We start from the raw sequence: 12,196 nt of genomic DNA on the forward strand, positions 1-12,196 counted from the left end.
TTGTTACTTTTTAAAGGAATTAAGGAACATTTCTATGTGAAAGATAAACAGAAGAAATTCTTCTCATTTTTTTAGAAAAAGCACAAACAAACAGTATAGACTCATCCTTCTTTCATTCGAAATTCAATTCTTTTTTCTGCAGTAATTTAATCACTAATTGATTGAAGCATATTTATGGAAGAGCATGGATTTTTTTCAATATATTACTTTTCTCAATTCCGAAAAACAATATCTTGTATAGGGCCCTCAACATTCTCAAATTTTAATGAATAAAAATGGGGAAGACAATAAAATTGAAGCATGAGTCAAATATGAAGTGCTGAATTTAAGTGTATAAATGAACAAATTCATATATTAATATTATAAAGGATAATTTAAAATTTTTGAAATGGGATATAATAATAATTCAATCAATACCTGTGGAACGAAAATTTTTCGAATGAGAAATAAAAAATTGTACAGCATTTTTCAATTTTAATTTATTGTTTATATTGCACACCTAAAATGATGAATTATTATTAATAGTATATAGATAATATAAAATATGTATCATATTTTTTTTGGAACAATATCATATCCATAAGATTTAAATACAGCTAAAAAATTGTGGAAAAGCTTTTCGATCAGAATTATTTTTATCATCATTTTATCCATTCAATTTTTGATTTTGTTGAGAAGTTTTTAAAGTTCTCTTCGAACTTCATACTTATTTTTATACTCATCAAAATTGAGATGTTATCTGCATTTCCGGATGCAATTATGCAATTCAATTTATTTGGTTTTTGTTCTATTAAGACTTTTTTGATCCTCATTCCAAATTCATTATTTTTTCTTATGAATAAATGTATCATTATCATGATTTTTAATTGTTCGAATCATCACTTTTTAATATGTACATTTGAAGTTAAAAATAGGATATTCGAAGATAATTTTGTATAATATTTTCTCATCTCAGTACATACTTCAGTTGAAAAAGTTATCCAAGCGAAAAGTGTCAGGCATATCTAAATAATTATAACACATTAAAATTCCCAACGAAACGAAATTGATCTGAATTTAATTATTATAAACACCTTGATTTAATAACATTCAATTAAGAAACGCCAATTTCTACTGGAATAGAGATGCGTACAATGGGTCCGTTTTCTGGTTGTTTAGTGCGTGAATCCCCGACTCGCCCAACTCTACACCGTCAAATCATAGATACAGCAAGGAGAATCGAGGTGAGACCAAGAAAAGAAGGTGGGCTAAGAAGCATGTCGTCCCAAACAGCTGCCTGTATATAATGCATCTGTTCTTACAGCTGCCACCCAATCATTGACAATACTTATTTGATTTTGATAACAGCATCCATGAAGTACTTGTTCCTTCTTCGCAAACATTTGCTTGTGAAGATACAATGACATCACACGATTGAATTTTGAGAACGCCACACTACAAGGAAGTGTAAAAATAGTGCATTTTATTGATGTCCGCAACTAGTTTCCACCTTTTTCTTTTCCTCTTGAGGCTTCACCTGCCAACTTGTTTGTTTGTTTTCAGCTTTATCGCTGAATATCAAATGCTTTTCGCATTATGAATATATGTATAAAACATCGCAGTTCTGGCCAGTTTTTAACCTTATTACATAAAAGGTTACTAAATTAATTAGAACGAAAATTAAGGCTTTCCCAAAATTGAATCTGTCCAATAACAACCATCGAATTTATTGATTAACGAGATATGCGAATTCTCGCTAAAGGGTAAATTGGTTTTAGATGAATTCTTAAAAAGTCTCAAAGAAAAATTTAGTATTTTTCTATCAATCATTACCATGTCAAAAATGAACCTCAAAATAAGAATTGAAATGAAATTTTCAGGAAATAATGTAGGGATCGAGTCTTATTTCTAGGGGTTGCACATTGAATAACGCTCAAGGAAAGTGGAAAAGAATATACAGGGTGTCCCGAAAGTAAACCACCACACGTTAACCATAAATTCTAAGTCCAAACTAACTCTATTTTTCCTGATGAACTATAAGACACAACGGTTTCGTACGTACAGGTGTTTAATTGAAAAGCCAAAAAGGAACAGCCAGATTAAACTTTCAAGCTAATAATTTCAAAGCCTTAATACAACTGTCAGGTCTACAAAAATCGCTCGAAATTTGGTCCATTACTTCTGATGTACGCTTCTGCGCGTCTAATTTTTGAGTTAACAGTAAAAACATTAATAGCTAAGCAATTCATATCATCATTTCGTTTTGTAACTACAAAATATAAGATAAAATTTTTTGGAACAAGGTGTTTAAGACAAAATATAACGTGTCGGTTTTCCAATTAAACTTCAACGCCCTGTAAATTTGAAACCAAGTATTTTTGGTTTCACCAAGAAAATAGGGTTATTTTTCGATTTTGAATCCATGGTTAACGTATGGCAGTTTGATTTCGGAAAACCCTGTATAAAATCTCAGAGCTTAAATAATATGAATGTTCTAATAGATTCTAAGGACGGTCCTACGGGGGGTGGAGGGGGTAATTACCCCCAGAGCCCATAACGAATTCGATTTTTTAAATTTTTTAGATGAAAAAACTAAGAAAAAACAATATTATAATGAGATGAAAAGGGGAGATTCCTTGTACAATTTTAAGAAAAAAATATGGGACTGCAAATGCTACCTACAATTAAAGGCCTTCAGAAATATCCTATTGAATTTTTAGTCATAAATGACATTTTTGAAAATCACCGTCATACGGATTAAGTCTAAATGGGAATTCCCAAAGTCTACCTTCTTTTGTAACAAATTTAGACAAATATGATCTATTCCTGTAGCGTGATTAGTTGTTAAAGTTACCTATTTTCGTGATTTAGTAGCGGACAAGTTGGCCGGTCTTTTCTTCTTTTTTTCTTCAAAATAGGTTCTGCCATCAAAATATGTGTATTACTATATGATCTACTTTTTTGAGGTCTATGTTTCAAATTAATTTAATTTTCAGAAATTTCAGGAGTATCTGAGTCAGATTTTCACATTTAGATGAAGATTTGAATAGATTTTCAGTAACCTTTTGCAGGCACTTGGTTCGAAATTGTTCGAATTTTTTTTCTGAAACATGCAGAAAATATAGTTAATTGTCCTGTACGCCAGGGATATACAAAAATTTTATCCTGATATTGCTATAAGGATTTTATAAAATAGCTTATAATTTAGCTGATATAATTGACTCATAAAGCTCCAGAGAGTTGAATTTATTTCGAATACATTAAGGTGGTAGATATCTTGCCAAATAGATAGCTGCGCTCTGCACATTTTACACTATGTTAAACATAAAGAATGTTAGAAAATTTGATTATAGAATAATAGGTATGACAATTCTTCTTGGTACCATTTAGCATCGATTCATTCATTCTCATAATGTTCGAATTCATACAGTAAAGCTAGCAATTTTTACTCGAACTCCAGAAGAAAACTGTATTTTCTTGATGGAGCGCCAATGGGGAAACCTACCGTTGTGATACACAGTATGGACCAACGAAAACTTAACACCTTGATTTTCCGGCTCTAAAATGAAAATGTGGAAAATCACTCGAACACGTCAATTTCTGATTCGAGGGGGAACAACTTTTCCACTCTTTGCATCCCCGTAACTGCAACCCCCTAACGGGGGTGAGTGCAACCCCTTGATTTTGAATAGGGATGAGTGGTGTTGCTATACCTCATGTTGACGATTTTATCGAGTACTATTTGATCCTGAAATTTCGCTTCAAAATTTCCATCAATTTCAAGTCGGAAAATCGAAGTGTTAAGTTTTGGTTGGACCACCTGTATGTAGATATGTTGTATTCTTGAACGCACGTGTCAGCTTGTGTCACTGCCAGTAAGACAGAGGTGTCATAAGACGTATAATCATCACAATACAAAGCCTAGTCAGTACCAGAATCCCAAACCTTGCAATCATCGAGTAAAAGAGCCTAACAAAAGTCGGAATTTATCAGAAATATGTCAAACGTATTTGCGCAGTATCAGTAGGGTCATCAGGAATTATATAGGATCTTCGGCTAACTGGGAGATGTTCGAAACTATAGCTGAAGATTTGGCTTCTATGTCGGCATATTGCATTCAATTTATCGTTTCATGAACACTGAAGTCACCCAAAACAATAACCTCGGCATTTGAATGGTTGATGTGGATCCAGTCGACTTTAGTTGAGATACTTGTAGATCATTAGAGCATCGATAGATACAGCACAAAAAGATAACCTGTCACGAAGCATTGATTTGTGGCCCAACCGAAGTAGGATGTTTTGAGAATGTTCTCCGATAAGGGCAAAGGCAGTACCTTGTTGAGAGCATGGGTTATTCTTCTTATGAGGGCACTCAGGAAGAGAGTAGCAATTCAAATGAATCTCCATCGAACGGAACAAGCGATGACAGACTTACAGACCAACCAGAGCCATCACAGTAAACAGAGTAAAAAGTTTCGACTTCCAGTAGGCTAAATCTACTTCACTGACGAATTGACGATATCAAGATTGAGAATAATGTGTATTATCTTTATTGTTATTAGGATAGAAAATGTCACCCTAAATAACACAAGAGTTTCCAACTAATTTCGAATCTCTTCCCTAGTGTAAATATTTGCATCAACCAGCAACAATTGACCACCATCCTTCAGAATTTAGATCGTACCCCAATCGTCTTTATTTTAAACAATTACATTTCATCAGCAAATGATCAAAAAAGTAAGCATTGGGAAAAACTTCAATATTATGGGAAAGGGAATAAATTTCCAAAATTTCGATGAAAATACATACCTGAATTGGTGCACAAATGATTCAAAAACCACATCAGGCGCTGGCGCGGCAATATACAGGGTTTAATACTCGATTATACAGACAGAGCAAGCACCAAGTGCACACTATCATAAAGCTTAGGTACTCGAGTATCTTTCAGGCGCAAATACTTGCATTCGAAAGATGTGTCTAGAAATCTAGAAATAAACTATGAGGGATGTGATATATAGTGATCCATTCTGATAGTGAACCTGCTATCAAAACATACCGTTACAGAGAGTCTCGCGATTGCAACCCAACGTAAAGAATGGTTCGGAGAAGGAAATTGTGAAATGAGTGAGGACTTGGACTTCTTGAAACCCTCCCAGATTCTGGAGAAGCAAAATCAAGGATAGCTGGTGGAAAGAAAAAGCTAGGGAACTACAAGTTTACGCCGATTGCCATGACTACAGGCGTTTTTTCGAAGCTAAAACTGATCATGGTCCAAGCAGAAAAGCTAACTTTCCTATAAGAGATGCTCATGGAGCTATTCTAACTGATAATAGAAAAATTCTCGAAAGATGGAAGGAGCATTACTCACAGGTCCTGAATCAAAATAACGACTCGGATTTATCCATTTTAGACCTGCTCCCTGCGTATAGCACGATGACATAGCTTGATGACGAAATATCAATGTCGGAAATCATAAGTGCGATTAAAAATATGAAAAATGATAAGTCACCAGGTCTAGACGGCGTTCCAGCGGAGATATTCAAAGCTCTGGATGAAGATATTGTCAATAGTCTCCTAACACTATTCCGCAAGATCTGGGAACAAGGGGATATGCCACAAGACTTCAGAGATGCTTTAGTTATCAACCTCTATAAGAACAAAGGCGATACGTCAAATTGCAACAATTACAGGGGCATATCGTTGTTAGTGTGGCCGGCAAAATTCTCTCGAAGATTATGGGTAATCGTCTGATTCCACTCTTAGACATTCATTTTCATTCATTGCTGTATCCCGTTACCGGGAATAAATCTACAAAAAGAAGAAGAAAAAAAAAATTCGAAAAGACTTGTAACTTCTTAGTGCTAGTTGCGACTGTGTGCCCTCCTGTGACTAAAGAGACCCAACCGTGACCTGCAGATCCTTCCACACTCAGGGCATGGATAGTCTCCAACCAGATATCTGGCCGCCGCTATGTATCCTTCCCGATTCTCCATTATAACTGTGGACCAAAGACCTCCACTGTGACCTGTCCAACGCTAGTTGTTCCCAGTTATGATTAGCATTAACTGATTTTAGGGATTGATGTAGTGTATCCTTAAACCGCTTATACTGGCCTCCTGGTTTCCGGGCTCCCTCAGTGAGTTCGCCGTATAGAGCCATTTTGGGGAGTCTTGTGTCTTAGACAAGCTTTATACCTGAATCCCAGTGCGTCTTTCGACCAAATCGAGGTACGGTGGACCTAATTTTCACACTGCGACAGCTGCAAGAGAAGGCCCGTGAACAACAATCAAGGATCTATACAGCCTACATCGATTTAAGTAAGGCCTTCGACTCGGTGAATCGGAGAGCGCTGTGGAAAATCATGGGACGCCTTGGAGTACCCGAAAAATTCTTAGCCGTGTGTAAAAGCCTTCATACCAACAACACCGCTAGAATACAGCATAATGGCTCTACCACCGACCATTTCGTAACCAACTCTGGAATAAAACAAGGCTGCGTGTTAGCGCTTTTACTGTTCAATAGCTTCGCCATAGCTGTCTCGATAATTGCTCACATGAGTATGCCTGTAAAAGGTGTTGGATTGAGATTCAGATTTGATGGAGGCCTATTTAACCTGAAGAGCCTCAGAGCAAAAACCCGTTCAAAGTTTATCACGGAACTTCAATATGCAGAAGACTGCGCACTTATAGCTGGCAGCCCAGAGGATCTACAGATAATGCTGGACACCTATAAACATTTATACGAAGCTTTAGGCGTTATACTCAATATCGACAAAACAAAAATCCTGGTAAGTCCGCCAGAAAGCCTTCAAACAGATATCAGCCTGGAGAATGAAACTCTAGAACAGGTCGAGCAGTTCAAATACTTGGAAAGCTTCATAAATACTAGGTATGGAGGGTAGTAATACTAGGGCTAACCTATACACGGAAATACACAACCGTATCAATTCGGCATCGCGGGCATTCTGGAAGCTAAAGGACAGAGTGTTTCAAAATCACGACCTCAATCTGAAGACCAAGACAGCTGTTTACAAAGCAGTCGTCCTCCCAACGCTTCTTTACGGAAACGAAAGCTGGACGCCCTACAGGCGACATATCGAACAGCTTGAACGAACGCAACAGCGTCATCTTAGACAGATAATGCACATCAGATGGTTCCACAAAGTTTCGAATGCAGAAGTCTTGAAACGCGCGAGTTGTACAACAATTGATACTCAAGTAACGAGGGCCCGACTCAGATGGAGCGGCCACATTCTGATGATGCAAGACACAAGACTCCCCAAAATAGCTCTGTATGGCGAATTCACAGAGGCATCCCGAAAACCAGGAATCAGTTAATGCCAATCATAACTGGGAACAACTAGCGTTGGACAGGTCACAGTGGAGGTTTTTGCTACACAGTTATAATGGAGACTCGAGAAGGATACAGTCGCGGCCAGATCTGGTTGGTGACTATCCATGCCCTGAGTGTGGAAGGATCTGCAGGTCACGGTGGGTCTCTTCAGTCACAGGAGGGCACAGAGTCGTAATTAGCACTAAGAAAGTTGGTATTTTTTTGTCTTTTTGTAGATTTATTCCCGGTAACGGGATACAGCAATGAATGAATGAATGAACCCCTTTTTGCATTTTTTCTGATTTTGCATGGGCACCGAGATTTTCAAATTGACACAGACACATACATGGAATGTATGTATACTATATGGGCAGAGTATCAAATCTTTGATATGGCTATGTCATCAGCATATGCCACGTCAAGTTAGCTGATGCTTGCGATTAGATCGTCAATATAGAAGGATCTGAGTAGAGGCGATAAAACGCCTTGTTGTCACCCTGGGCCGGTCATGAATCTATATAAGTCTTACCGCAAAACGTATCTAGAACGTTTCTTGTACTCAGCATATTGCTGATCCAACTCGTTATGATACGAGGAACGCCTGAGCCTCTGCAGACCTAGCCAGGAATTCAGTAATGAGCTCAGTGTGAGCTAAACTTCTCCCTGCAGTCCCATCTTACTCAGGAGATGATGTCAGAGGGGGCCGAGTGATTCTTGAGTTCCTCTAGATTCAGCCAGAGAGTCAAAGAATCCAAGTCTGTCCAAAGTCTGTTGTAATTTGTGTAGTGTAAGAATCACTCTGAAATTTTCAATTGAACTATTTCACTGAAAACAATTTGAATATTTTGAAAACATTCACCAATGCCGTTATTATTCCTCAGTGTATGATCACTACGTTTATACCTGCCAGATTGCACATTGTAAGTTTGGGCAACAATTAGTTGGCAGTATGCTACCTCTTTAGGGATAGTCAGGATGGATTCAAGGAAACAAATAAGATTTAAAAAAAATTTACTTATGAAAAAGTATTGTATAATAAAATCATCTCAATATACAAAGTAAATGCATAAAATCATATATACCTATGTGCTTTGTGCACTGATCAACATTATTATAAAAGGTCATTGAAACTTTTATTGGCACTTGAATCACTTTATGTAACAATGATAGGACGTTTGGAATATTGTCTGATTTATAAATTCTAAAATCGATATGTATAAATATATATATATCTCCACATGAATCACCGTTACTTGTAATATCTTCAAATTTAATATTATGCAAGATTAGCTTGTGGTAACAACTCCCTTATATTCATATATTCAGTATCTTCACAGAAAAAATTCAACAATTCCTTGAATCGAGGCCTATCTTCCGGCTTATATTGCCAGCACTGGCCCATTATTTCATAAATGCTGTCGGGGCATGCTGACGGCTGTTCTAATCTTCCCCCACTTTCGATGAGCGCTATTGCCTGAAAAATGCACATTGATGTTTTCGCACATTCATGAAAATTAAGCAGGTTTCCCTCACCTCTGAACCCTTCATTTCACCATAGGGACTTGCTCCGAATGAGTACATTTCCCAAATTGTTACTCCAAAACTCCATACATCGCTTTTGTGATGAAAATTTCCAAAGTTATACGACTCCGGAGCATACCATTTCAAAGGCCATTTCCCCCCCTGTAATGCCCTGTAAAATATAAGATAGATTCCTTATCCTGTATGGAATTATTTTCTCAGCGATCGATGCATGAAGTAATCATAATCTATGTGTTTCCTTGAGCAATATGATATTCATTAATCACTCGGGATTAATGGGAAATTGATTGTCTATCATCTATCAAACATTCATTAAGCACTTGTGATTTAGGAGCCATTATTTACTAGTTAACAAAGCTTAATGGTCACAAACAACTACTGAGGCTCTGAATATGCTGTATACCAAAATGACAGATATTGCTTCAGCAAGTATTGAGATATAGAAATGAATAAACATATTATTGAAAAAGGGGTGACATTGACTCGGATGATTCATCAAACTTCATCTGCCATTATAAAATGCTCGTTGAAGAATATACTATCCATTCAATCGAATTGTTTTAGAAAAAATTAAGTTAATAAAAGATTGTTGAGCTTACATGTAATACTCATGTCCAGCATTGAGAGCTCGAGATAATCCAAAGTCACTGATTTTCGCCTGATGTTGATTGGCCAAAAGAATATTCCTAGCAGCCAAATCTCTGTGGACAAACCGTTGTTCTTCCAAATAATTCATTCCTGAAATAATTCATTTGTACGACAATTTCACAATCAAATTTATCTATTTACCACATGCTATTTGTGCGGCCCAGATCTTGAATTCATAGTTTGGATTTATCCTCTCCCGATATTCATACAAGTAACGTAGCAGAGATCCTAAAGGCATCAATTCCTGTACCATTAAAAGATTTGGTCCCTTGCACAACCCTAACAATTTCACTATGCAATGGTGATTTAATTTAAGCATAATATGAGCTTCGCTCAAAAAGGCAGCTTTGTTCATTTCAACTTGCTCACTTCTCAATGTTTTTATGGCAACTTTCAGCAGTTCACCGTTTGGTTTGGTGTAAGTTCCCTCATAAACTGACGCAAATTCACCTTCACCAATTTGGTTACCTAAAGAAATAATTTAATTTTCAGAATAGTGCTCAAAACTCGGGTGATATAAAGAAAATTAATTCCTTCTCAGTCGTTAATTTTTGTTCATTTAGCATGCAGTGAAAAGGAGAAATAAAGAAATATTATGCAATCTCACCAAGAGTCAGACTTTCTGGAGCAATGTAATCGTCGTTTTCTTCTTTATCATTATTATTATTTACAACTAAAGATAGATTAGACTGGAATTTTATGTGTTCGAATTGGGAAGGATATGATTTTTTATCATCAAGTAAGGAAGTCATCTTTAAGGCAATAGTGCGGTGGGCTTTCTTTATTCTTGGCATTGTAGAGCACTGAAAGAATGTGAACAATATGTCATAACATAATTAAAAACTACTTGTTTTAAAAGCCAAATTTCTGTTACCACTCACACAAAAATTCATTAGATATTAGGTCTAAGTTGGATTATCTATGAATAATGATAAGAAAAACTCACATCAGGAACTTGTGGTTTAGGTTTTGGGGGAACCGGTGTTCTCAAAACCGTAGGCAAGCCATCTGAAATAAAGCTATAGTATTCAACAATGTGTTCTAATGATTCAAGAAAGGGTCCATCATCAATGAATAAATATTTTCCTTGTCGACTTATGATGAAATTAAAAAACACATTGTCATTCAATAGAGTCAACACTGCTCCCTTATTTCTGTTACTCCATCTAATAAGGAATGTTCCATTTTTTGTACTATAATCTTTTATAATTTCCTCAGCTTCTCTCCTTCCTAAGGTACCATGGTACCATTGATTGGCATATGTTTTTGGAATAGGACACTTATAATTTTCTAAAACAATATCAGCTTTAAAGCATATTCTACACTGCAGATTTCATACTAACCTAGGATCTCCGCACAATCAATATGACCACTACTCCTTGCTATTTGAGAAGGCACTAGACCAGATGCATTTCTCGGATTAACAGGTGCATTCAAGCTCAACAATTCTCTTACAACTTCCTTATGACCATTTGCTGCAGCTTCATGTAATGGAACTGAGCCATTTTCAGTGTTTCTTGCTTGAATATTAGCTCCCCCGACTTGCACAAGTAACCTTACAGTTGTAGAAAAATTATTTTGACAAGCATACTGAAAATTGAATATTACAAGTTAGAAGTTATTATGCAATAAATAATTATTACATGTAATGGTGTGAACCCTGCAGTGTCTCTTGAATTTGTGTTAGCACCATACTCAATTAGTTCCCTTAAAATGTCATCATTTCCTTTAATACTGGCAAGATGAACGGCAGTCTGCCCATATTCATTCTTGGCTTCGTGTCGATAGCCAGTCCTCAACAGTTCTGTTACAACCTTAAAACTACCTTCACTGGTGGCTCTATGCAATAGATTAGTGCGACCATGTCTTCTCAAGTCATGAGGTGGAGGATCTTTTTTAACGTATTCTGTTAATTTCAACCCTTCAGCTAGACCATCAGGGTTCTCTTGATAATATTCAATCAGACATTCTAACCCATGTATTGTAGGTTCATCTGAGAAACAGAAAGGTCAAAAATGGTCTCGAATAATTGAATGCACTCACTTATAGAGAAGAAAACGTCTTCGGTATGTCTCCTGATTTGAAAATGTCGGACTTGGTCAGTGTGAAGTACTGATAATACATAGTCCCCTTTAGATGACTCACTTTCTCGTACTAGAAATGTACCATCTACATGAGTACCTGAAAATATCGATGTATTTAAACTGTGATAATAGAAAAGCTCAAACCAATACAAACCATTTTGTAATAAATTATCAGCTTCTTCCCTACTAAGTTCACCATGGTACCAACAATCATTGCTATTCATTGTTAATTTGAGCAGATATCTTTGTACAATTACTAATTCTTCATCGTAGTTAAAATTATTTCAACATTTTTCAGTCTGTGTTATATGTTCTACATAACAAAAATTTAAGGTAAACAAAAAATACAAAATGATTGACAGCTGTCAGCTATTCAGCATGTCATGTCATCATACAACCACTGTTTATAAAGAATTTTGTATGTGAAGTTGTGTAGATGGTCTTTGCAAAGAGTGTTGGTGGGATCGAACCATTGTGCACATATAATATTCCCCTTTATGGATAGACCCATGAAAAGGAATTTCCACACTTCCGTTTTTGTCGAAGTGAAAATTTAAATTCTTTTATCACCCAAAAATATAAGTAGCCACCTATCGGAATATTTCTAAA

General features: G+C 36.2%; 1 protein-coding gene across 1 annotated transcript; it reads right to left on the reverse strand.

Moving 5' to 3' along the window:
- Positions 1-8,307: 8,307 nt before the first annotated feature.
- On the reverse strand, positions 8,308-11,962 carry LOC123321901 (tyrosine-protein kinase Shark). Its single transcript, XM_044909688.1, has 10 exons — positions 11,742-11,962; positions 11,547-11,684; positions 11,147-11,496; positions 10,847-11,093; positions 10,450-10,793; positions 10,111-10,306; positions 9,645-9,971; positions 9,455-9,593; positions 8,847-9,006; positions 8,308-8,787 (listed from the first exon to the last, which is right to left on the reverse strand). Exons 1-10 carry the CDS (start codon positions 11,809-11,811, stop codon positions 8,590-8,592), a joined length of 2,169 nt encoding a protein of 722 aa, XP_044765623.1. The 5' UTR covers positions 11,812-11,962; the 3' UTR covers positions 8,308-8,589.
- Between the last annotated feature and the right edge of the window lie 234 nt (positions 11,963-12,196).

The sequence above is a fragment of the Coccinella septempunctata genome, chromosome X, assembly GCF_907165205.1.
Source record: "Coccinella septempunctata chromosome X, icCocSept1.1, whole genome shotgun sequence".
Classification (NCBI taxonomy): domain Eukaryota; kingdom Metazoa; phylum Arthropoda; class Insecta; order Coleoptera; family Coccinellidae; genus Coccinella; species Coccinella septempunctata.